We start from the raw sequence: 24,750 nt of genomic DNA on the forward strand, positions 1-24,750 counted from the left end.
GCTCTGCAGACACAGCACACAGTCCAGGCCCCTGGGTCAGTCCTGCAGAGGCAGCGTGGCAGGCCAGCCCCACCCCCACCCCAAATAACTGACTCCGAAGTGAAACTGCAACTATAAAGCCACAAGTGTGTGAATGCTAAATGAACTGAAAAAGAAACCTCCCGAGATATCTACTAAAATGATGCACTGTGTGGCTGAGGACATGTGTGAATGCCTTTACCAGACCCATCTGTGCAAGACTGAAGGGACACATGCGCGGGCAGAAGGCATTCCTTTCTATTTAGTAAAGGCAGGACAAAGACGCTTCTGTGTGAACGGAGATAGAATTACCTCACAAAGTAAGATATGCCAGTGCCAAGGAGAAACAGAGCAGTTGTCAGAAAGATCTGCCCACCGATTGGAAGGAGAGGTTAATTCCTCATCCTTGTTTACAGCATAACCAATTTGACTTCCTGGTAAATCATAAAATATTTAATTTCAATTGAAAAATCTTTGGAAAGGTGCTCTTCCCAGTGAATTTGAAAGGAAAAGTTAAGTTTAGCTGGAAGGAAAGGAATTTCTGCTATCTATTTTAATACATAAAATAAAAAATTCTTATCTTTGGATCAGTCAGTACAACTACTAATTTCCTGGTAATGTAAAACTGTGATATTTAAAATGAAAACTACTGAATTTAATTTAGATAATTAAATGTAAAGATATCTAAAGCATCTTTCTGAAACTAAAACTGAAATGTGGATACTCTCTCTGAGGGTGATGGGGTATTATGCCAGGCAGTATATGAATGGTATTAAATATGTTCCCAGCCCTTGAGAAGCCCACTCATAATCTCACTGCTTCACAAAGGAGATGCTAGTCTCAGGAGTGTATCTAATCTAAACCGTCTGGGAGGAGTGTCTGGCTAGCTCTGTCACAGAGCAAGAGACTCTTAAGTCTGTACCATAGTAGTGCTGAATCAGGAGTACACGGAGGAGGGCCTGAAGTGAGAGGACATCTTCGTACTTTCCGCACTGGCTTTTGGGATTTGAAAGTAATTTTCATGCCTTACTAAATGTTCACATGTGAAGAATGCTTGTAAGATGCAACACAAAATTTTAGCATATATATTTATTATAAAACTACAGAGAATTTTAATGAATAACTAATTCAAAAAGTGTGATTGAAAGGCAAAGATATAATACTGAATATGGCTCACTAATCTCAGGATAAATATATTTGAAAAAAATCAGAGACAACTGTTGTGGAAAAGTGTTATAGACCAGGTCACCTATAAGGTAGGGACAACAGATTGTCTGTTATGGGTTAGAATTTGGTCTGTGTGAACTACAACCAAGAGCAGTGTTTCTTTAGAGGTTGAGATGCGCCATCTAACCTACTTTGGTTTTTTGTGGGGAGTGCTGTGGAATCCACCCATGTCTGTCCCTCTGCAGGTGAAGGAACAGAGGGTAGGAGTTTACCTGTCTTACCAGTCCCAAAATAAGGCTTTCTTCCTGGTTTTATTGTCGTGTTATTTTTGAAGTGTTGTTAGCAACATTATGGTAAATATAAGAAGCTTAAAGAATGCATACAGATAGTGAGACTGTACACCCTCCTTCAAAGATGATCTGAAACTCCAGGGGAACAATAAAGAACACGAACAAGTTTCACATGTTCAAGGAACTTTCTACTGTCGGCAACCTTTCACTAGGGCTAAAGTTCACTTAGAGGGAAAAAACCCAACACCCTCTAATATAAATTTATGTTGTTTATTTAGGTTAGCTTTTAACCAGACTATCTAGGTTCGCCAGGCAATCAACATGTATTGTTATAGGGAATCTGACTTGAGACCTAGTATTTAATCAACCTATTTATTTCACTAACCCAGTTGTACTGAGATTTTATGCCTTAAAATATTTTCTGGATAGCTACAAACAGAAAATTCTTAAAAACAATTTAAAGTCTTTTACTGGGATGTACCTCGCGCATAAAAGCAACAACATGGAAAAGTTCTAAGGTGAACCCTGCTTTTCGTAAAAAGTTTTTTTTTCTTCTCAGGATGTCACATAGAGGATATATTTTTTTTTGGGGGGGTCGTCTTTTCTAGAGTCAACCAAATCAAGACACAAAAAACCAAGTATGTGTCTGGGTTTACTCATTTGAGTTACTGGATAAATAATTTTCTCTTCTATCTGGCAAAAGCTTTAACAAGAATGAAAAGAAAAAGTTATTTATAAAAAGATAAAAATGAGTTATGATCACATAGGATTTCCTCCCTTTTCTCTTAGTACTAAATAGTCAAATACAGTTATTTATTTAAGGCTATGCTGTTAAAAGCCTGATGACAGTCTTGGTGTTTTTAATCTTTGGAATAAAGGTATGCTGTAAACAGGGTCAGTGTCTGATACCAAACAAGACTAGTTCCACTTTAGTATTTACATGATGACCACTTTTGCGAAAACTGAAACACAAAAGCCAAAACCAAACAGAAAAATGAAAACCAAAGCCAAATCATGTCTTTTGAAGATGGCAGCTATTTTAACCACCGAAGGTGTGTGTGTAAGACAAACAGCTTTGCTGAGACATACAATACACTGCGTATCCTTAAAATGTATAATTACATAAGTTTTGATATACGTACATGGCCACAAAACCATCACCTCAAAGCAGCGGCATATAGTTAACTGAATACAGGAATGATATTTCTATCCCATCAGCAATGATAAAGTACATACCATAGAGTGTATCTATTGCCGTGTGCTATATATATATAGAATGAGCACATAGCATTAACTATTAAAATTAAATAAGCGGCATAAAAGTCACTTATTTTGATAAATGTTCACAAAGACCTTAAAAATGTACAATAACTTTAGGTAATTAAAGCAAGGACGGCACAAGTACCTAAATAATGGTTCACTGGCTTAAATAACATATTTTTCTTTCTGAAGGACAAAGCCACACACAAGGAACTTATTAGATGTGGAAAGAAAATTAAAAATGAACGCTGGCATTTTGTTCATTAGCATTAACTTCTAAGTAAGGTATTCCTACTTTCTGCTTACTCCACAACCCAATTCCTAAGACTGACAAGGTAACAGAAATAAATGCAAGACAAAAAACCCCCAAAAAACAAAACCTAACCAAACAAAAAACTGTATTAAACATCAGAAATGTGACCGATTCAACCAAACCAATTCAACATTTAAAATCTTTTTCTTTTGTATAAAAGTTTGTGTACACTTAAGTAACGCTACACATAAACACATTTCAAACCTGCATGTGAATCAAGGCCACTTTAATGCTCAGTAAGAGCAAACGTTCAGTTTAACGTCATACTGTTAATACGCTGTTCAAGAGGGTAAGTGCTGTTCAAGAGGGTAAGTTTCGTGGCGTTAACCTTCTCTGGGCTGTTCTCCTCCAGTCTTACCTCTTGTTCTCGGAAGGACTGGTTGTTCACGTCGAGGACTCGTATGGTCCTTTTAATGGGCAGGAGACCTCCGACCTCATCGTGCGCCACCATGCTTCCCAAGTGCCCCCACGTCCCCAGCCCGAATTCCCCGGCTCCTCCCGGCGGGGTGCTCAACCGGCCCGCGCAGCCATCAGCCAGTCTCGGCGCGGCCGCAGCTTCTGCGGGCGCCCGCCTGGCTCGCAGCCTCCAGGCTCTGGGGGCGGGGCCCCGGGGACACGTGACCGCCTTAACTGACAGCCGGGCGCACCTAGGCCTCTTCGCTTTCCCTGCCAGAGAAAGCTATCAGGGGTTTTGGAATTTCTACAGTGAGGCCAGAGGGGAAAAGGAAACTGGGTTAATGTAAGGCTCTTCCTCATTTAAAAAGCATTCCCAGAGACCAGCGAACTGCTTATCCAGGTTACCTTTTTAGTACTTAGCTGCAGACATGGATACTTTTTCTATAAAACCCTGTTACCTAAAAAATAAATTATGGACTATTTGACAATGTTCAGTTCAGTCCCTCAGTCGTGTCCGACTCTTTGCGACCCCATGAACTGCAACATGCCTGGTCTCCCTGTCCGTCACCAACTCCCAGACAACTTTAAGAAAATCGTAATTCAGAGTTAAATAATGTAGATACTGAAAGTGAAGTGAAAGTGAAGTCGCTCAGTCGAGTCCGACTCTTTGTGACCCCATGGACTGTAGCCCACCAGGCTCCTCAGTCCATGAAATTTTCCAGGCAAGAGTACTGGAGTGGGTTGCCATTTCCTTCTCCAGGGGATCTTCCCAACCCAGGGACAGAACCCAGATCTCCCGCACTGCAGGCAGACACTTTACTGTCTGAGGCACCAGGGAAGCCTGGTGGATACTGAAGACAACTGTCATTGTCCAGGGGCCTTGCTTTTATTTTACATAAGTGCAATTTCTAGTTCAAAACCTTACCTCTATGAAGCAACACTACTTCTGTTGGTTTGGCAGGCCTATAACCGAGTAGGTTTTCTTCTTAGACAGTAAGTACTGTATTCCATTTTGAAAAGTAGAATTTTCTCTTAATTATATGGTACTATGAGCCTGCCAGGAGAAGGCAATGGCACCCCACTCCAGTACTCTTGCCTGGAAAATCCCATGGATGGAGGAGCCTGGTGGGCTGCAGTCCATGGGGTCACTAAGAGTCGGACATGACTGAGTGACTTCACTTTTACTTTCACTTTCATGCATTGGAGAAGGAAATGGCAACCTACTCGTGTTTTTGCCTGGAGAATCCCAGGGACATGGGAGCCTGGTGGGCTGCTGTCTGTGGGGTTGCAGAGTCAAACACGACTGAAGCAACTTAGCAGCAGCAGCAGCAGGAGCCTGCCAATGCAGGAGACTCAAAAGATAGGGGTTTGATCCCTGGGTTGGGAAGATCCCCTGAAGAAGGGCATGGCAACCCATCCCAGTATTCTTGCCTGGAGAATCCCATGGACCGAAGAGCCTAGAGCACTATGGTCCATGGGGTCGCAAGAGTTGGACATGACTGAGTGACTAAGCACATATGAGCTATGAATGACAGGATGCTGGTAATTTATGAAAACAATTCTTAGGATTTATTCAGTTCAGTTCAGTTGCTCAGTAGTGTCCAACTCTTTGTGACGCCAGGGACTATAGCACACCAGGCTTCCCTGTCCATCACCAACTCCTCCTGGAGCTTGCTCAAACTCATGTCCATTGAGTCGGCAATGCCATCCAACCATCTCATCCTCTGTCATCCCCTGCTCCTCCTGCCTTCAGTTTATTAGGATCAGAGAAATCTGAGGCATCTCTGTAAAGGCACTATTCTAGATGATGCAGGTGATAGAAAACAATAGGTTCCACATCCACTCCTGAAGTGCTACCAGATCATTGTGTAAAGCAAGGCCACACAAAGAGGTAAGTGATGCAAGACAGCTTCTTACAAGTCCCAGATAAGCTGTAGGGCTAATGAGGCGTTCAGGAAAAGAGACCACTTCCAGAGTCTTCCCAGCTGAGAGGAAGGTGGGAAAGACATTGGGGGCAGGGCTGTAAGACATTGTTTCAGGGCCTGGAAGGTCATGTTGTGTAGGTCTGAGCAAGGGAAAAGTGCAAGGCCTTCCCAAAGGATCACAGGGAACAAACTCACAGCACGAGGTCACAGGCACAGATGAGCACAGGATTTTACTGAGCAGGTGACAGAGATAATAAGAGGTGTGTTGTAAGGTGGGGTTTATGATGGTTTAAAAGATGGCAAAAATCATAGCCAGGTATCAAGAACTTTGCCTAAAGTAGGCCAGTGGGAAAAGCAAAGGACAGATGTGAGACAACATGTGCAAGAAGTTAGAGATTCCAACGACTGTTAAGTTAGGAGGTAACTGTTAATGCAAATAAAGAAGAATGAGCTTTGAAAGGACATTCTGAGTTTCAATTTAGATATACTGAGTCTGAGGTGGTGGAGAAACATGCAAATAAAACTACTGAGTTAGTAGCTGGAAATGTTGGACAAAGACTCATGAAGAGGTCAAAGAGTGGATTTAGACTGGGCAGTCAGAGACACAGGGATCAGAGTTGAAGCTCCGGGAGCGAATGAGACGCCTGGGGGAGAAAAGCTGGACAAAAAGAAAAGAGGCCCAAGGATCTAACTTTGGAGAAATGCCAAGGGAAAAAGAATTTTGCAAAAGGAACAGTCAAAAGGAAGGAAACAAAACAGGATGCCAAAGGAAAAAAGGTGTTAACTATGGCAAAAAAGTTACGAAGGAAGAAAAGATTCATGGATTTACTGATTATAGGTATAATGAAGACCTCAAGTGTGCTAGTTCAGCAGAATAAAGACAGAAGAGAACCACAAAAGTTGAAGAGTGAATCAAGCAGAACAGTGGGCAAAGACTAATGACAAATAACCTATAAAAAAACAATTTACTAAGATTTGCAGCACAGTGTTCCTTCTTGCAGGGAGGAAGAATGCTGTTCTTCCATAAACACCAATGTGTTTTGCATTTAGGATGGTGTTAATAATCTGTCTGCTTTGAGACCTGGAAAGAGTAATGGCACCTGGCTATACTTCATCAACTAATCTTTATTACCAAGTCACACCTGGGCAACATATGTGATGCACGGGGCCTTAAGAGAGGCTGCTTGTAGTAGACAGTTCTCTGCTACACAGCATTAAAGTGGAAGCACCTTAGAGATCCTGGAATCTTGTCCCCTTATTTTACAGGTGAGAACACTGATCTGCTTAAGCCCTCGGAACTCACAGGGTCCAGTAATCTGGTTCAATTAGTTTCATCCGTTAAAAAATAGTTGCAAGGAAGGCCAATACCTTGTGGCTACTTAGTTTCATAGGGAATAAAGGACTTATGCAGAGAGGGAGTGAGGAAAAAAGCTGCTAGGGTGTTTTCATGGTCTCTTACTTGACGTCTTTCTCAAGGCTCTGTTTTTCTATTTAGTTCTGATAGAGGTAAGGCCAAGGTAATTGGGGGGAAACGATTCTCTCTCACTTCTCTCCTTCAGTAAGGATGTAAGGGATAAAGGTAGAAACAGCCATGAAAGCCAAGGAGGTATAGTGATAGTCCCAGTGGAAAAAAATCTCAGCTCATCAAACCTAAAATCTAGCTTCACTTGGGATGTCCAGGTTTGTGGTCTAAATCTAATTTAGACAACTGTAGAGAGCATCTACAAAAGCAACACTGACCCTGGGATTCAGTTCAGTGAGCACTCTGAGTGATGAGTCTGAGGGACTCTTGACTCTAACAATGCTCTATTAAAATCCAATGGCTGAAAACGGTCCCTTGTGACTGCTAACTCATCCTCCTAAGAAAACTTAAGAGGAAAATGGACAATGGGGAAAAGAAAAGGGAAATGAGAGTCCTTATTCTGTGCTGGGAGCTTTATCATATTATCTTATTCACCCGATTTTATGAAGTATGTATTACCTTCATCTTACAGATGAAGGAAATCAGGCCTCAGAAGGTTTGAGAAACCTGTCCCGAGTTTCAGGGGTCATCAGTGGCTAGACAGGTTCGAATCTGGTCTGCTCAACTTCTGCTGCAGTGTCCCTTCCCCACGAGACAGTCTGTGTAGCACCTTCAGCTCAGTGCTCAGGCATGGCTAGTTGTCATTCTGTGAGTTAGGAGCAGAGCTGAAGTTTAAAACCCAATCTCTTAGTCCCAGGCTAGTTTTGCTAAATAACTACCAACAGTTTACAGGAAAGCAAACCATATAAACCATAGTAGAAAGATTATTTGTATTATAGGCAGGTAAATAAGATAATAATGAAATTATTATTAAGCAGTTGTTATTATTAAGCAGTTCCAGCTGCTTAAGTTTTAGAAAAAAAATCCTATTTTAATCAAGTTTAGTTTAATGATGTTATTAACAGCAATCTGACTTTCAACAACTGGCATAACTGGAACACAAATTGGTTAAGTGTCTTGTCTGTGTATAAAATCTAGAATTTATAAACACAAAAACAAAACTGCATTATCTAAAAATAGTAATGCAGCTTCGTTTAAAAAAAAAAATCAAGTTTTTGGTAAAATTACTGTTTTCCAAACACCAAGTGTATGACAGCCTATGTTCATCTGTTTGCATGGTGCCTTCAATGCTTACTTTCCTAAAATTTGAATACTGTGAAGAGAAAGATGTTTTCCTTCTCTATAGAAAAGGACTATTAGCCAATTTACCTTTTTTCTCCTTTTAATGTGAAATAAGAATTCTGGAATTTAGAAATAAATTAGAGTTGAAGATAATCATTACTTTTTTTGGGTCTAGATACTATTTGTTCTTATTTACTTTTGTCTGGAACAGTAACAAGCAATTGGAAATTAGACTAGGAAACCCTTCTTAAAGGTGAAGAAAACAAAATCTAAGCTCTCTGCTGCCCTCTACAAGGGATAGTGTGAAATGCAACTGCCAACCTGCTTTTCTTCAACTTTTAAGGATCTTATATTGAGGACAGTAAAATTTTTATCTTTAGCCCTTGTATAGCGCTCATGTTTTATATTGCTAAACATATTTTAAAACTGTACAAGTATATAAAGAGATTGCAAAGTTTACAAAATATATTTTAAGAACTTTTTATAAATATAAAAATGTATGTTCAACTTTAAAGAGTTCAAGATTACAAAAACTACTGTACTTCACCAAAAAAACTTGAGTTAAAAATAGAATTTCAAATCTTACTAAAAAAGGAAATGCTGATTGAAATATTAACAAAGTGGTACTTCTGAGGAATGAGTGTTCCACAATATCTAGTAATGAGTTAAAAACACCACCAAAAAAGGCATTCACATTTGGGCAAGATGCGTATGAAAGAAGTCAGCAATGAAACTATATGTTGATCTGAAATTGTAAAACATTTGGATTAAAATTTGAGTAGTATGTCCAAGCTTTACTAAGAATTTATTTTGGGAAAAGATCAACTCAGATCAGTTAATACTATGAGAAAGACTATAACCAGAATAGCTGACAGGCTAAGAAACTTGGTATTATCAAAAACACAGTTCTCTTTGCAATGATAACCCAAGCATCAAACAGAATCAGATACTGCTGCTGTTAGTGATGACTTTTTATCTCAAGTGTACAGGATAACATTTCTTGCATCATGTAAGATGGCCTGTGCTTATGTATTAATATCATAATGTTGAGTGGGATTTCCCAAATTTTTCCTCTGAAAATCAGCTAAGGCCCAAACCCAAAGACCAACTGCACTGTTCTGAGCCAGTCCTGTGTTCTCAGCCCACATCTCACTCCAGGTGCTGCTGCAGCAATGGCTCAGCCTCAGACAGCCCCTGTCCCCAGCTGGGTCTCGTTCTCACCCTGGGCTTCTCAGAGGCGGAGAGAGGCATTTACATGTGGTTGCCTGGAAGTGTGAGGGATTAACATCCCTTAGAACACCCACTGACTAATGGAGCACAGAAGCTGGTGGGTAAAAGCTCCCCCATGAGTCCCCTGAGAAGACAACTGTGTGGTGTATTTTATGTGGCTCTTTAGAAGGTCCCATAATTAGACACTTGCAGTAGCCACCTCCGTGTTCCTTGGCGCCACACCTGGAACCCGACTACCTGTCCACTACCTCATGCCTCAGGCTTGGATTCCTGGAGGGACCAAGGGCTGAGACACCAACACGGAGACTGGCCCTAGAGACCAGACACTTGGGACGGGAGTCTGAAACTGGTCACTCATGGATGAAGTGGTGACAAGGACCACAGGTATGGACTGGTACAGATGGAGCGGTGAAGCACTAGTGTATGTAGCAGGGGTGACATGGGGGCAACAAACTGTAAGGACTACAGAGTTGCCTGGCTTCTGTTAATTACTTTAAGAGACTGAAAAAGATGATGATAACCTTCATGTTCTCAGTCATTACAGAGGGAAGGGTAAAGTGGGAGCCCCTGAAATTTAACCCCCTTCCCCTGAGCCAAGGTAAGAGACTGAAGCAATACTGCACACCGAGAGAAAATGCAGAGACAGCCATCAAATTTGGAGCAAGCAAGAGCGGTGATCTCTACTGTTCCTCTGTTAAGCCTCCTGCAAGAAGGTGGTGGTTCTTTCTCTGAAGGTTCAGATTTGGGGATCTCATTTTTTTAAAAGTTAATAGTGCCTTGAAGGTTACATTTTGAGTACTGGTATACTCAAACTGTATACCAATTTGTAGAGTATAATGATATACTCTACAATTTTAGATTACACCTAATACTAAATTATGTATTTTATTCTTTAATGACTATGACAGGCAATTGGTACTTTAATACTACGAAATACTATAAAAAAGCATGAGGTAGCCCTATTTATATTGGTAACATATACATTTATAAAAAAGCAAGCTATAGCATATGTACAGTATACTCATATATGTCACCATTATATACACTGTGTGAAAGTAGGTAAATAAAAAGGGCCTAGAACACATAAAATAATAACAAATTACTGCAGAGGATGGAGGTGAAAACTGGAGACTTGCGAAAGTTTTAATTTTATACAAGCACAATACATTTGTGTGTTACTTTCACAATGAAAAAACAGACAAAAGTATTTTAGATCACACGGCAGTTTAGACTAGACTGTCCCAGACCACTACTAATCTAGACTTGCTACATAAACAGAAGGGTTATATTTCAGAAAATCATTTCAAGAATCCAGAATGTTGCTTCTGTTGTTTTTCATGGGAGATCAATAAATTCTTCAGCCTATCATTTATAGCCTTCAACTAAGTGGTCAATTAGCCCTCTGTGCTTCATCTCTTAGCTCTTCTTCATATATTATTGGACTCTTTTCAAATCATTTGTTCATCATTATGTTAACATAACTGATCTTAACTATTGGTACTTGCAGATGCCCCTTCTCTATCTGGGCTGGTTTTCCCAAGTTCACGTTTGCTTTCCCAAACACCCAACTCCAAATCAAGACCTCCACAGTATCTTCTGTTACTGCCATAACTCCTCTTAATACCAATTGGTACTTCTACAGTCTCCTGTAATCCATGCAGGTATGATGCTGTCAGAGGTTCTTGTTTCCTGTTTGTATACAGTCTTTTCTCTAAAGTCCAGTGTAGTATTTGAAGTATTGCGGGTACTCTAAATGTCTGTGGCTTTTTTTTTTTTTTAAGAAAAGAATAAAAGAAAGAATTTAGATCAGACCTCAGTGAAGTCTGGGTATACAAAGATGTGTTCAATAAATAATTATTTCAAATTCATTCTTTCGTTACTATAGCTGTACATGAATCCTTGGCTTTGGAACAAATGGAGTCTGCATATCACTGCATTATTCTCTTTGCAGCTGGGCATGTATTTAATGCAACCAAAATTTTATAAGGATTTCCTTCTTGAATACAATTCCTCAGTTTAAAGGAAGTTAACAACATTATGTACAAATATACAACTCCTGCCCTAAAATGTACTATTAATAAATTCTGAAGGGCAACAGAAGCCTGTCTTTGGCTAGTTGGTGAATATTAGTTCATAATATGATATCTACCCTCAAAATTATAGTAATTCAAATAATTCCCATAAATTCAATGTCAATAAAAACTGCTAAAATGACATCCGGTTTAGAAGAAAGCTGAATTTCCCTTTCACCAGACTGGGGACAAAGTAACATGAGGCAAAGACCATATGACCGGCAAAGGCTTGGAATACCTTGTCGTCCAGGAAGAAAAGGAGGCCATTTAGCTTCTGGCTGTGAGGTGAGGGTTATCAAAAGGACATGGGGAATCAACCTGCTGTACACATTAAATTTACACAATGTTGTACGTCAATTATATCTTACTAGAACTGGGGGAAAAGGACATAGGAGCCATCCTGAGGCAGCATCCGGAAGCCAAAGATGGGACAATGTGAGCCCAGTAAGAGTAACAGCTAAAATGGATCAAAACACAACAAACGTGTTCACATCCATGAGTTCATAGTACTACTAAAAATAAAAAATCACTAGTTACTTTTAGAGGATTTTAATGACTAAAACTCATTATTTTTGAAAACTGATACAGGAAAGGAATTAAGCACTTGTCCAGCCTTTATTATAAAACAGTACTCTGAGTAACCAAGGTTGATGAGAGGAATTTTCTCTTTACAGAAGTGTTCCAGTTAATAAAGAGCTGATAAAGGCACAACAGAACTATTCTGCAACATCAATGAATAAATGAATCTAGGCAATGACAATTTATCTTTGATAATCAAGCAAATTAACCAGATTTGCTAGAATGTTGAGGGGCAGACCTGTAAAAATCTAATTTTTAGAAAATACCTGTCTTAAAAAAGTAGCAGCTCCCATCATTAAACATGATGGCAAACATATTTTAAAAAACCTCACTTAAAAAATGTATAATTTTTTCATAACAATCTTTTAAAACAAGGTTCCTTAAAACCAAGGTGGTTCTGTAAAACTACCAAGTGACAAGAGAGAAATAAGTAATTCCAAAACAGTAGTTTTGGACTTCTAAGTACAATTTTACAGAATAGGAGACATAATTGTTTCTAAGTGTGCACTGAGCTCTGGTTGATCATACATCACACACTGGAAACCCCTGGGCCACATCTGGCTTGCAGATAAGTTATTTGGCTTACACAGTGGTTAGAAAAAATCTGATCCAGCATTTAAAATTTAGGATTTCATACAAAACCCCAGATTTGGGACTAGGGCACAGGAGAAGCTGCCTCTCAGAGGAGGGACACGTGCTCTCCCATCCATCAGCTACCCCCATTCCTCTGCACAGACGACAGCCCTGGTCTCCTCAGGTACAGGAGCTTGCGGTCACTACTGTTTTGAGTGACATTTTCTGCTCATTCTTCACAGAGAAGTAGAACAGAAAAAGGAGGATACCTGTAAGAGCCAATGCTACTCAGTTCTGCACTTAGAAAATGCAAAATGCAAAAAACTCAGCATTCGCTATTTTTATAGCACAGAAATAAAGTGCTATCTGCATATGCTTAAAAGCTTTTCTTTGCCAGAGCATAAGGCTTACCTTCAGATCAAGGCTGCTAAGGCTTACGACATCATCATCTTTCTCTCTTCGTTTTCTTTTCTATAAAAAAAGGCAAAGATTTCATTCTTATATAGAAGGAAAATCACTTTTAAAAAGTGAAGCCTTAGGTTGTATTCATAAGAAAGTTATTTTTATGAGGGATACTCATAATTTATCACTGCTGCTAAGTCGCTTCAGTTGTGTCTGACTCTGTGCAACCCTATAGACGGCAGCCCACCAGGCTGCCCCATCCCTGGGATTCTCCAGGCAAGCACACTGGAGCGGGCTGCCATTTCCTTCTCCAACGCATGAAAGTGAAAAGTGAAAGTGAAGTCGCTCAGTCGTGTCCGACTCCTAGCGACCCCATGGACTGCAGCCTACCAGGCTCCTCCATCCATGGGGTGCCATTGCCTTCTCCGATAATTATCACTAGCACGTACTATATGCTTTCTAAAAAGTTCCCTCAGATTGAATTATCTAGTGTGAAGTGATTCCACTCTACGAAAAAACTTATCTTATGCAAGTCAAGCCTATACTTGTTACAGAAAAAGTAAAATATATTTTATATATACAGGCACAAGTATTTTTTAAAAAGGAACACATTTTACTCATTCTATGAGGGGGTGATTTCACTAGGAAAGAAATACCCTTTTCTCCTGGTCCAAGTAATTAAGGTTTGTTGCCCGAAGCAGGACTTTTCAGTTGGAAGAATATGCATGTACCTAGAGAACCTTCCAGTAATCATTACCACCTTCCTTCAGCCCTGCAAGTGCCAGCAGTGACCAAACTGTGCATATAGCTTTAACTTCTAGTCCTTAGTCAATATTGCTGGGAAAGACTGAAAGCAAAAGAAGAGGGAGGCAGAGGATGAGATGGTTGGATGGTATCACCGACTCAATGGACATGAACTTGGGCTAACTCTGGGAGATGAGGAGGAATAGGGAGTCCATGCGGAGAAGGCAATGGCACCTTACTCCAGTACACTTGCCTGGAAAATCCCATGGACTGAAAGTCAATACTGAAAAAGAATCCTTAAGTAACATTTCTTCTGTATCTCAAAATAATTTTCTGATTAAATAAGACACAGCCCAGCTCCTGTGAACTCTCAATATTGAGCAGCCAGGACCTGGCCCCCCCACAGAAGAGGAACTGGGAGAATAGAATCTACACCGTGCAGGATGGGGACAACTGAGAAAAGGAAAGATATAGTCCAGGTAGAAGTGGGGGAAATACATGGAAGGGAACGTGGCTAGCACTTTTATCATCATGTACGTTGCTTGTGGTAGGTCTCAGGCTAAGTACGATGTTCTAGTCTCTATTCTAACCTTGGTTTGCCAAGACTTTTACCATGATTAGGTGCTGACTTTACTTTTCCACTCTTACTTCTCCTCCTCTTTTCTTCAGTTCACGATATTGTTCTTTTCCTCACCCCTTGAGTTAGATGCTTAAGTTTTGTTCTTTTCCTTTCTTCAACTATGTATTTAAAAAGTAATCAATCTCCCTCTTAAGTTTCCTTAATCATATTCCAACAGTGTTACTACATGAACCATGAGATACTTCTTTTGCCATGGAGACCTCTACAGAAGTGTTTTCACAAGTGAGATGCATCTATCTCAGGAAATATGCAAGGTATCTTTCCTGGAGTACAGGAGTAAAATATTAGAACTTCATTTCTATGTATTTCTTACTCCTTCAAGTGAGCTACTAAAATTTAATATACAGATGACAAGATCATCATCACCCACATTTTCCAACGTGAGTTAGACAATGATAACCTAATCAGATCCAATTTAGAAGTCAGTCCCCAACTGTGAAATTATTCTGGCTATCTGAAATATACATTTATGCCCACTCTCATTAACCTCACCCTGAGTATTGTGTTTTGATACACGAAAGTATTAAATTAAATACAAGAGAATAGAATACAAATGAAGCATGTATTGTTGGACCATCAGCACATCATAATACATGCACACAGGTAAAGTTTGGCGTACTAGAAGCAGAATCATTTTTGCTATTTCCCCCAAATAAGAAAAGCATAAGAATCACGCTCTCTTTGTACATATTTTATTTATATGAGTATTATGAAGCAATGAGGTTTTAATTATTTAAATTAGTTTTTAATTATTAAAAATCTCCAATTTTCTGGTGTTAGTTTCCATAAGGTTGGATGCCTCTGGAAGTCTCCTAAAAATAATGAAGCAGTCCCTCTATACTAAGATTATTAATAACAGAAATAATTCATTCATTATATGTACTACCTACAATCATTTTTATATTTTTCAACAAAGGAGAAACCTGTCAGAGTATGTACATAAAAATATTAATATATTCATGTTTCATAATATATTAATTTTAACACTGGTAGAAATAAGAGAAAGAATTGAATAAAGATGAATAGATCCAATACTTTTCAAACATATTTTACATTTAACTGAAATAAAGATTTCAGTCTGTTAGCAGAGAAGAGTTAAATTAGGCTGCCAAAGACAATGATAGAAACTCTGTACCTTAAGATTTTCAGAGATGCACAGACAACTAGACTGAAGAACAGCCAGGAATTATTTCTATCTAATGTTATGAAATAAAAACCCAGGTGTCTACTCACCAAAGTGAAATCCCAATGAGGGCCAGGTGTTAAAAATGTGAAGGAGCTACCCCTCCGAAGGGAGTATCTGTTAACAGAAAATTCAAACAAATACATTGAGAGTAACTTCAGTAAAATTAAGCACTAACAGGTAAAAAGCTATCTTTTTCATAGTTTCAAAACTCTTCAAAATAGCCTAATGAATCATTCAATTGTAGAAATAAGAGGGAGAGTATTTAAAAACAAAACAAAACAACCCACAAAAACTGAAATCCAAAAAATCAGGGTATAGGTTCCAGTCACTTTTGGAAATTTTCAGAAACATTACAAAAGTGAAAAAGCCTTTATAAAACTAGTACATTAAACTAATTCACCAAAACAAGCAGAGTTTATTTTAGAAACATATACATGGCTCAATGATATGAAATATATTTTATATATTTCACTAATAGGTTAAGTAAGAAAACAGTAAATGATGCAACAAATTACTTAATAAAATTCAGCATTCATGTTTAATATTTTAAAAATAATAGTAAAAAAACTCAACATAATAAACAAAAGTTAAATGAATTTATTTTGTATTTTATGTATAAATCTCTTCCATGTACTGATTTTTTTTTTTAGTGTTATGACTTAATAAACCAAATAAAAAGCTTTGAATAACTATATCTGAGACAAAGGTCTCAAGTAAGGTTAAAATTTGGCTAGGATTTTGTTCTTTATTACTAAGTGACACAGGCTTCCCTGGACAGAGGAGCCTGGTAGGTTCAGTCCATGAGTTGGACACAACTTAGCAACTGACCCATCCTGCCTTCAATCTTTCCCAGCATCAGGGTCTTTTCTTATGAGTCACCTCTTCACATCAGGTGGCCAAAGTATTGGAGCTTCAGCTTCAGTGCTTCCAATCAATGAATATTCAGGATTGATTTCCTTTAGGATTACTGGTTTGTTCTCCTTGCAGTTCAAGGGACTCTCAAGAGTCTTCTCCAACACCACAGTTTTAAAGCATCAATTCTTCGGCATTCAGCCTTCTTTATGGTCCAACTCTCACATCTTTACATGACTATAGGAAAAACCATAGCTTTGACTAGACGGACCTTTGTCGGCAAAGTAACGTCTCTGCTCTTTAATGTGCTGTCTAGGTTTGTCAATGGAGAAGGCAATGGTACCCCACTCCAGTACTCTCGCCTGGAAAATCCCATGGATGGAGGAGCCTGGTAGGCTGAGGTCCATGGGGTCGCTAGGAGTCGGACATAACTGAGCAACTTTACTTTCACGCATTGGAGAAGGAAATGGCAACCCACTCCAGTGTTCTTGCCTGGAGAATCCCAGGAATGGGGGAGCCTGGTGGGCTGCCGTCTGTGGGGTCGCACAGAGTTGGACACGACTGAAGCGACTTAGCAGCAGCAGCAGGTTTGTCAAAAGTAGAAAATCACAAAGCATAGGTAGTGCAGAAATGTTTATAAACTATGTACATGTGTTCAGTCACCCAAGTTGTGTCTGACTGACTCTTTATGACCCTGTGGACTGTAGCCTGCCAGGCTCCTCTATCCATGGGCTTTTTCAGGCAAGAATACTGGAGTGGGTTGCTATACCCTCCTCCAGGGGATCTTCCCGACACAGGGATTGAACCCGAATCTCCTGCTCTTTACCAATGCACCACCTGGGAAGCCCTTATAAACTATACTTATGAGAAAAGCAAAGGTTGTTAATTCAGAGCTTGCTACAGCAAGGGAAAATGGCTACAAGGAGAAAGAGGACAGCAAATGGCTAGTGAAAATGGCTACAAGGAGAAAGAGGACAGCAAAATGGCTTCACAGAAGAATTAATACCGCTGCTACTGCTGCTAAGTCGCTTCAGTCGTGTCAGACTCTGTGCGACCCCACAGTCAGCCCACCAGGCCCCCCTGTCCCTGGGATTCTCCAGGCAAGAGTACTGGAGTGGGTTGCCATTGCCTTCTCTGAACCGTGAAACTGAAGCAATCGCAAGAGAAATCGCAATCAGCAAAGCATATAAGAGCCAGGCAGGCTCTGTGGGGAAAGGGAAAGGCACATGTGAAGGGGGGGTGAAATGAATTATATACAGGAAACTGCAAGTAGCTCTTTATGTTTGAGCATCAAAAGAAATAAAACAGGGCTCGATCATGATAAAAAGCCTCATGTGCAGCCCTTAAAAATATGAACTTGATCTTGAATACGTATGGCAGCTGTCAGCAATTGAGTTCTAAGGAACAAGAAGGCTGAGTTGGAAGAAGGCAGCACTGGTCAGGAGGCCGGTTAAGAGGCAGTTCTGATACTGCTGACAACAGATGGCGAGGGGCAGAGGGACAGCAGCAATGGCAGAGTGGGGAGGTGACTAGAGAGGGCTCAAGGTCCGGTTGGAGAACTCTCCCTTCCTCCCAAGGCCTGTTCAGTTCCTGGGAAGGGTCCTGACACAGTGAAATAGGATACCACTAATAGTAATTAGAAACAGATACAAAAGATCTGAAGATATTTAAAGCAAATGCTCCCTAAATAACTATTTGTAGCTCAAAAATTGTTTTGAGGGCCTCTCTACTGGAGCAAAATAAACTAAGAAACTGGTGATTTCTTACCACTATAGAAAAGTCAAGTAACAATGAAGATTGCACAATTTCTGATAAAACAGTAAGATATCAGCAATAAATTATAATTCATATGACTAAAGAATACATAGATAAGAGTATACAGAGATATAGTACTATAGTCAAATGCCAAAGGATTACAGGGCAAATAGAACCTTCAAGTTATGATCACTTTTTAAAAACACTGTTCTAGGTATCATGTACTACACAAAGAGCCACCAGTGGAGACTGGGTTGAGAAGCAAAAATTATGACTTCTCGGAAGATTATTTTAAAAGTAATACAAATATTCATTACAAAGTAGTAATCATCGTGGCACTTAAAATAGTCACTGAGCACTTCCTTTCAGATATAAGACAAGGAGAACATAAAACCAAAGATATTCATTTCTTTATTCCCTAGAATTGTTCATTCTGACCTCAGAATGAATTTGATGTTTAAAAGCTGGAAAGAATTAGCTGTTAGGAATTTTAAACACACTGCAAACTGGAAAAATATTTCCAACTGGATGGCAAGATTGTTTCCAGCACCAGCTGTAATCAGCTTTATAGTAATGCTATTTTTTTCCTATTTCAAAAGCAAGTACCTATTTATTTTGAGAACTCATGGAAAATAAGAACCCAAAAAACAAACTGTGCCCTGAAAGTATGTGAGTCAGTGCCAGCTTTCAAAAAACTTGGAAAGATATATAGTCATTTTTTCATAGGGGTCACACTCAAAATGTAGCAGCTATTTTAAATCCTTGTGGGAAAATGTTTTATTTCATAAAACATTAAAAGTGACCTTTAAAAGATATGCAGTACAGTCCATTTAAAAAGAGCTCAAAGGCCGAAATAAGAAGTGACAGTTCATCTTTTGAAGAATTTTTGTCCAATCTTTTTTCATATATCCAATTAATTACTAACATTTAAGGCATAAAATAAATGAATACCCAAAGGAACTAGCTTGATATATTAAACTGTGTTTCCTATTAGCCCCACTGATTACTCCTTGATCTTTATATACTTCTTTTTGTGTCATTTGATGTATTTTCAAACTATGTAAATTATTTTTACACTCAACTAGATTTAGTCTAAACAAAACATAAATAAAATGGTACAGTTGATGTTCCACAAAAAATCACCTGTTATTTCATTCTCAAGCCATATTATGTTTTCAGAGATTATGACTTATGTCATTCCCCTCCTCTATCATGGCACATAATTAATACAGACGAACTACAAAACATGCAAACGTGAAAGATTATATTGTGTGGTTCTATTTATATGGATATCCAGAAATAGAAATTTACAGACATGGAAAGCAGACTGGTGGCTGCCTAGGCCTGGGGGTAGGAGAAGGACTGACTGCAAACAAACTTGAGGGAGTATTTGGGATGATGAATGTTCTAATGGTGACTGTGTCTATACACTTACTAATAATTACTGAATTGCACACTTACAACGGGTGAATGTTATGATATACAAATTATGTATCAATAAAACTGTTAAACAGTACAGTCATTTCGATGTGGGAGGAAACAGCCTTAGGAGCTAGTGCGGGCATCCTTTTATTTTCAGCAACTATTAATATAAATAGTAATAATGATGACAATCCTGGGTTATCAAGGACTGGCTCAATTTCTGTTTAATTTGGTTTTTAAAATGTTTTGAAAAAACAGTCCATCCAGGAAGTTAAATTCCCTGAAAGGGAACAGAAACCCTTAGCTCAAAATTAACAGAACTTGGTTTAAGAATATACATTTAACTCTGGATGTCCACTCTACAAATCCATCAGTTTCACTAGAAAAACAAAAGTCAAAGATTTACCATCTAGTCAGAGATCCACCTCTACAAAACTGGTAACAGAGATAATTGCTAAATACTCCTTGATAGAGGGTAAGTTATAGCTTTTAGTGTTTCCTGCAGAAAATGAAAACAATGATACCTAAGATATATGGAGCATTTGATATATCTAGGTACTGTTCTCATGTTTTACATGAATTACCTCTTATAATTTCCACAGCCTTATGAGACAGATACTATAAAGTGAGATTTAAGAGATTAATCACAGCCTGATGAGACAGATACTACTAATGAGCTAGAAAGTATGAAATGAGGTTTAAAGAGATTAAATCCTCAAGAGCCAGAATTTAAACCCAAGGAGTCTGACTGTAAAGCCTAAACTCTTTAAACACTAATGTTTTATTCAGCTTTGGATCTCAGTCTAAAAGAATGTCCATTCCCAGAGAGAGTAATTAACTGAATCAAAGGCAGGGCTAGAGGAGACTCAGTGTCAGGAAAACTAGGCCAGAGAAGCACGCTGCTTTCTGAGTTCTGAGCCGTGTAGGGGGCCCAGGGCCGCCTGTGGACAAGAAACTGGCCTATTACTAACCAGAACAGAGAGGGACGAGAAGGAGGAGAAAGCAGCTGAGAGCCACTGCCCCAGAGCAAGCTTAGACCCCCAATGGATTCCAGCTGTCTCTTCTCGCTTTTTCTCCCTAATTATCTTGCCCCAGCCATGTCCTGTGGTAGTCAGCATTCACATTATGTTCAAAAATTTTTTTTACCTCTGTGTGAAGCAATGCCCAGGATCAGTCTTTAGCAGAAGCAGATCAGCGTCATGATTTAACTTGGTACAGTAGGACCTCTCTCTCAGGTTCTGCATGTATTAGCCATTCCAACTCCTGAGCTCATTCTCAAGTCTACTCGTTTCTCATCTGGATGGCTAGGATTAACAATTAGCAAAGAAGTGGCTGAAAATGAGCTCCAACCACGTGGACAGGCTGCTTAAATGGCAGGTCTGTAAACAGCAGTCTGCATGCAAATATGTGTACAAACACACACGTGCTGGATCACTTTGCTGTACACCAGAAACTAACACAATCTGTAAATCAACTAGACTTCAGTTAAAAAAAAAAAAGACAGCCCACAGAATAGGGGAACGTATCTGCAGACCATGCAGGGGCTTGTTATCAAGAGTAGAGTTCTTATATCTTAGTAATAAAAAATATAAATAACCCAATTTTTAAAATGGGCAAAGGATGCCTCTCTGAAAAATGGCCACATATGATTTCATTCATGTGAAATGTCCGGAACAGGGAAATTCATAAACACAGGAAGCAGGTTAGAGTTTGGGGTAAAAGAAGAGAGAGGCAATAGGGAGAGAGGTATGGGCTTTCATTTTGAGGTGAAGAAAATGTTCAAAAATTGCCTGGTGGTGGTTGCACATGTCTAGAGGACATTCACATGTCCTGAATCTAAAGGAAAACAGTGAATTGTACACTTCAAGTGGGTAACACTGTATAGTATGTGAACACTGTTTTATGAAAAGGTGATACTTTCATTTTCTTTTTTTTGTCCTTCAAAAAAAGAAGAGTAATGAAGTAGGACAACTTCATTACTCTCCTAATGCTGCCTATGGTGGTGGTTTAGTCGTGCTGGAATCTTGTGACCCCAGGGACTGCAGCCTGCCAGGCTCCTCTGTCCATGGGATTTCCCAGGCAAGAATACTGGAGTGGGTTGCCATTTCCTTCTCCAGGGGATCTTGCTGACCCAGGGATCAAACCCATGTCTCCTGTGTCTCCTGAATTATAGACAGATTCTTTACCACAGAGCCACCAGGGAAGCCTTTGTCACCACCCTTTTCTCAGCTGACATAATTTACAACCTCACCTAAAAAACAGAACCCTGGTGGGAAAGCCCCCAAATTCCCGCTCATAACATCCCACATTCCCCAAACTTACCCCAAAGGCTACTGTCCACAGCTCTCAGACAGGCTGGACGCTCTACCTTTACACTTAGGAGTCCATCCTTCTCTTTCTGGTTGCTTATCACCTTTCTTCTTTCCTGTCTCTTCAACCTCTCTCTGTACTTGTTTATTCCCTCATCCGTCCCATATCAAGTTTACCCCTTCTTCAGAATCCACCTCACAAGCTAGTGTTGCCTCCATTATTCTTTCTTGCCCTCGGGTTGCAGTGAGACTCCCTGAAAGTGTAACCCAGTGTTTCAAGTTCTCCAACCTCACTGCCAGCCACTAGATTCAAACACTCATCCCGGCAACTGCAAAATGACTTCCCGCCAATGATGAATTCACATGCGACTTTTAATTTGGTTCCCTAGTTGGGCTGCAAGGGTCCACAAATTTGGAATTGTGTGTATATGAGCACTTGTTTGCGGGCTAGTTTTCATCAGATTTACTATCATGGCATAAGAAGCTCCCTTCAGTGATGTGGCTCTTACTTCTTCACTATCATCTCTAATCACTACCTCCTCTCTATCCCTCAGTCTTCTCCCTATAGAGTCATTGTCATACCTAAAACTCATCACGCTCATTTGTGTAAAGGGCCTTTTAACATTTAAATGCTTCCCCCTACATGATATCACCCATGCACATCCATTCTCTAAACTGGCCCTCTGAGACTCAAGGGTTACAACAGGGAATCATTTCCTGTCCTTTTCAACTAGAATTTCTTTTATTTGCATCTATGGCATCACATGCCTAACGCAATAGTAATTGTCATCATACACGATTATGATTATTCCTCCCTATACCATTGTAAGTTCTTCTGTAAGAGCAGAATTTGGTTAAGGCTGCTTCCAACATGCTAGGCCTTATTCTTTTAAGTCCACTAAGCCATTTTCTAAGAAAAGCTTCTCTTGCTTACTTACATTTTGAAAACAATTACTTTCTAATCAGAGCTGGGTACAATACATATGGTGTTTGCTTCTCTGAGGAAGCACTTCCTAACACTCCCTTCTTTTGTTAGCATTCTTTATTCTACAAAATCACAGTGCGATAGCCTCAAGGACTTCTGTATTCTTCCCAAGAGAGCCTGACACTGACTTAGACCATGTAGATTTTCCAAAAGGAAAGAATGCAAGCTTGCTTCTGCCCTACTCCTTATCTACAGCACTCCCTTCCTGTCCTGAACTTTAAGATCTCTTCCTATTTTTCCTAAAGGAGGGCAGTCTTGAGGGCGCTAGCCTACTATGGCTTCCTATGCCTGGCAAAACAATAAAAGCTACCCTTTTCAACTTCACCCAAAACTCTTGTCTGTGTTTCTATCCGGCACCAGAGAAGAGAGGCTGGGATCTCGGCAACACTCCCAGAGTAAGGACAGTATTTTGCATCTCCATATTTATAGTGTCTGACACTCACACATTTCTGGAATAAACCACACCTCATTCTCTTCTCAACCCACTACAAACATTCTTAATAGTTTAACTATTTTACGGAAACTACTGGAGGTCAATATGCTCTTCTCATGACCAGATTCAATGATCACTCATTCCTCATCTCATTAAACTGTCATTCCTTCCTTATGAGTAACACTTGACATACTTTCCCATGTCCTTTCTCAAAACCCTTTTGCCACTCGGCCTCCTGGACACTGATCTCACCTGGTTCCTCACAGCTGTGGCTCCTCCGAGCTTATTCATCTCCCGGACCTTTACATGTGGAGAGTGTCTCAGGGTCTGGGCCCCAAACTCTCCTCTATTCAGACTATCAGGATGACTGCCCAGTGCTGTGATTTCAAGTCTATTTGCTGATAAGCCCTCAATTTGTATTTGGTTACACAGATGTGTTTGTGACATTTCACTGGGCAAAACACTTATGATTCATGCACTCTTTCATTTGACTGTTAAACTTCAATGAAAGTTTTTTTTTAAGAGAAAAAAGCCAAAAAAGAGAAAAGGGGGAAAAAATTGTTGTGACGCATTCCTTAATAGGAGCCTTTTAACGCATCCCAAAGCAAACTTCTCTCCAGGAACACGGAAACCTGGTCTTCTGGTGCTCAGATTAGAAACCTCGGAATCATTCTCCATTCCTCTGTCTCTCTTAACTCCACACTGAATCCATGTGCAAATCCTGTCAGTGCTACTTTAAAAATACATCCCAAATAGGAGTACTTTCCACCATGTTTACCACTCAGATGTCTCAAACTGCAGTAACCTCTTCATCAGTCTCCCTGATTTTCTCCCTGCCTCATAACAGACCAATCCTTTTAAACTACACATCACAGAATTTTCTATTGTCTCCCAACCATAGATTCAAATTTGAAATCTTTCTGGTGGTTGGCCATGTATTACCCGATCTGACCCAGGAATCTCTGTGACCTCGCTGTCCACCTTTCTCACTTTAATTTGCTCCACGCCAGTTACCGTGGCTTCTCTACAGTCCTTGAACACACCAAACAGGATTCTACTTTGAAGCCCTGTACTTACTGCCTTTCTCTCCACATCTTCACACGGTGGAGTTCCTTAATTCCTTCACATCTCTGCTTAAATGGCATCATTACCATGGAGGAGAACTGTTTGATCTTTTAAAAATAGCAAAACTGGACCAATACAGTATTGTAAAGTAAAATAAAGTGGGGGAAAAAAAAAAAAAGCAAAACTGCCCCTCTCCTTATCTCTGCCTGTCCTGCTGCTGTTGCTGCTGCTAAGTCGCTTCAGTCATGTCTGACTCTGTGTGACCCCAGATGGCAGCCCAACAGGCTCTCCCGTCCCTGGGATTCTCCAGGCAAGAACACTGGAGTGGGTTGCCATTTCCTTCTCCAATGCATGAAAGTGAAAAGTGAAAATGAAGTCGCTCAGTCGTGTCTAACTCCCAGCGACCCCATGGGCTGCAGCCCACCAGGCTCCTCCGTCCATGGGATTTTCCAGGCAAGAGTACTGGAGTGGGGTGCCATTGCCTTCTCCA

The 24,750-nt window shown here is 39.8% G+C and overlaps 1 protein-coding gene across 2 annotated transcripts in view; it reads right to left on the minus strand.

Moving 5' to 3' along the window:
* NET1 (neuroepithelial cell transforming 1) overlaps positions 1-24,750 on the minus strand; it is a 34,714-nt gene that overhangs the window by 8,111 nt on the left and 1,853 nt on the right. Inside the window, exons 2-3 of one of the 2 annotated variants that reach the window (XM_068986712.1) lie at positions 15,487-15,553; positions 12,879-12,938 (exon numbers count right to left, since the gene is read on the minus strand). In XM_068986712.1, coding sequence (XP_068842813.1) covers positions 12,879-12,938; positions 15,487-15,553 — 127 coding nt within the window. Of the gene's footprint in view, positions 1-3,406; positions 3,500-12,878; positions 12,939-15,486; positions 15,554-24,750 lie in introns of those variants that run through there. The other variant, XM_068986713.1, reaches the window with a different exon arrangement.

The sequence above is a fragment of the Capricornis sumatraensis genome, chromosome 15 (assembly GCF_032405125.1).
Source record: "Capricornis sumatraensis isolate serow.1 chromosome 15, serow.2, whole genome shotgun sequence".
NCBI classification, from domain to species: domain Eukaryota; kingdom Metazoa; phylum Chordata; class Mammalia; order Artiodactyla; family Bovidae; genus Capricornis; species Capricornis sumatraensis.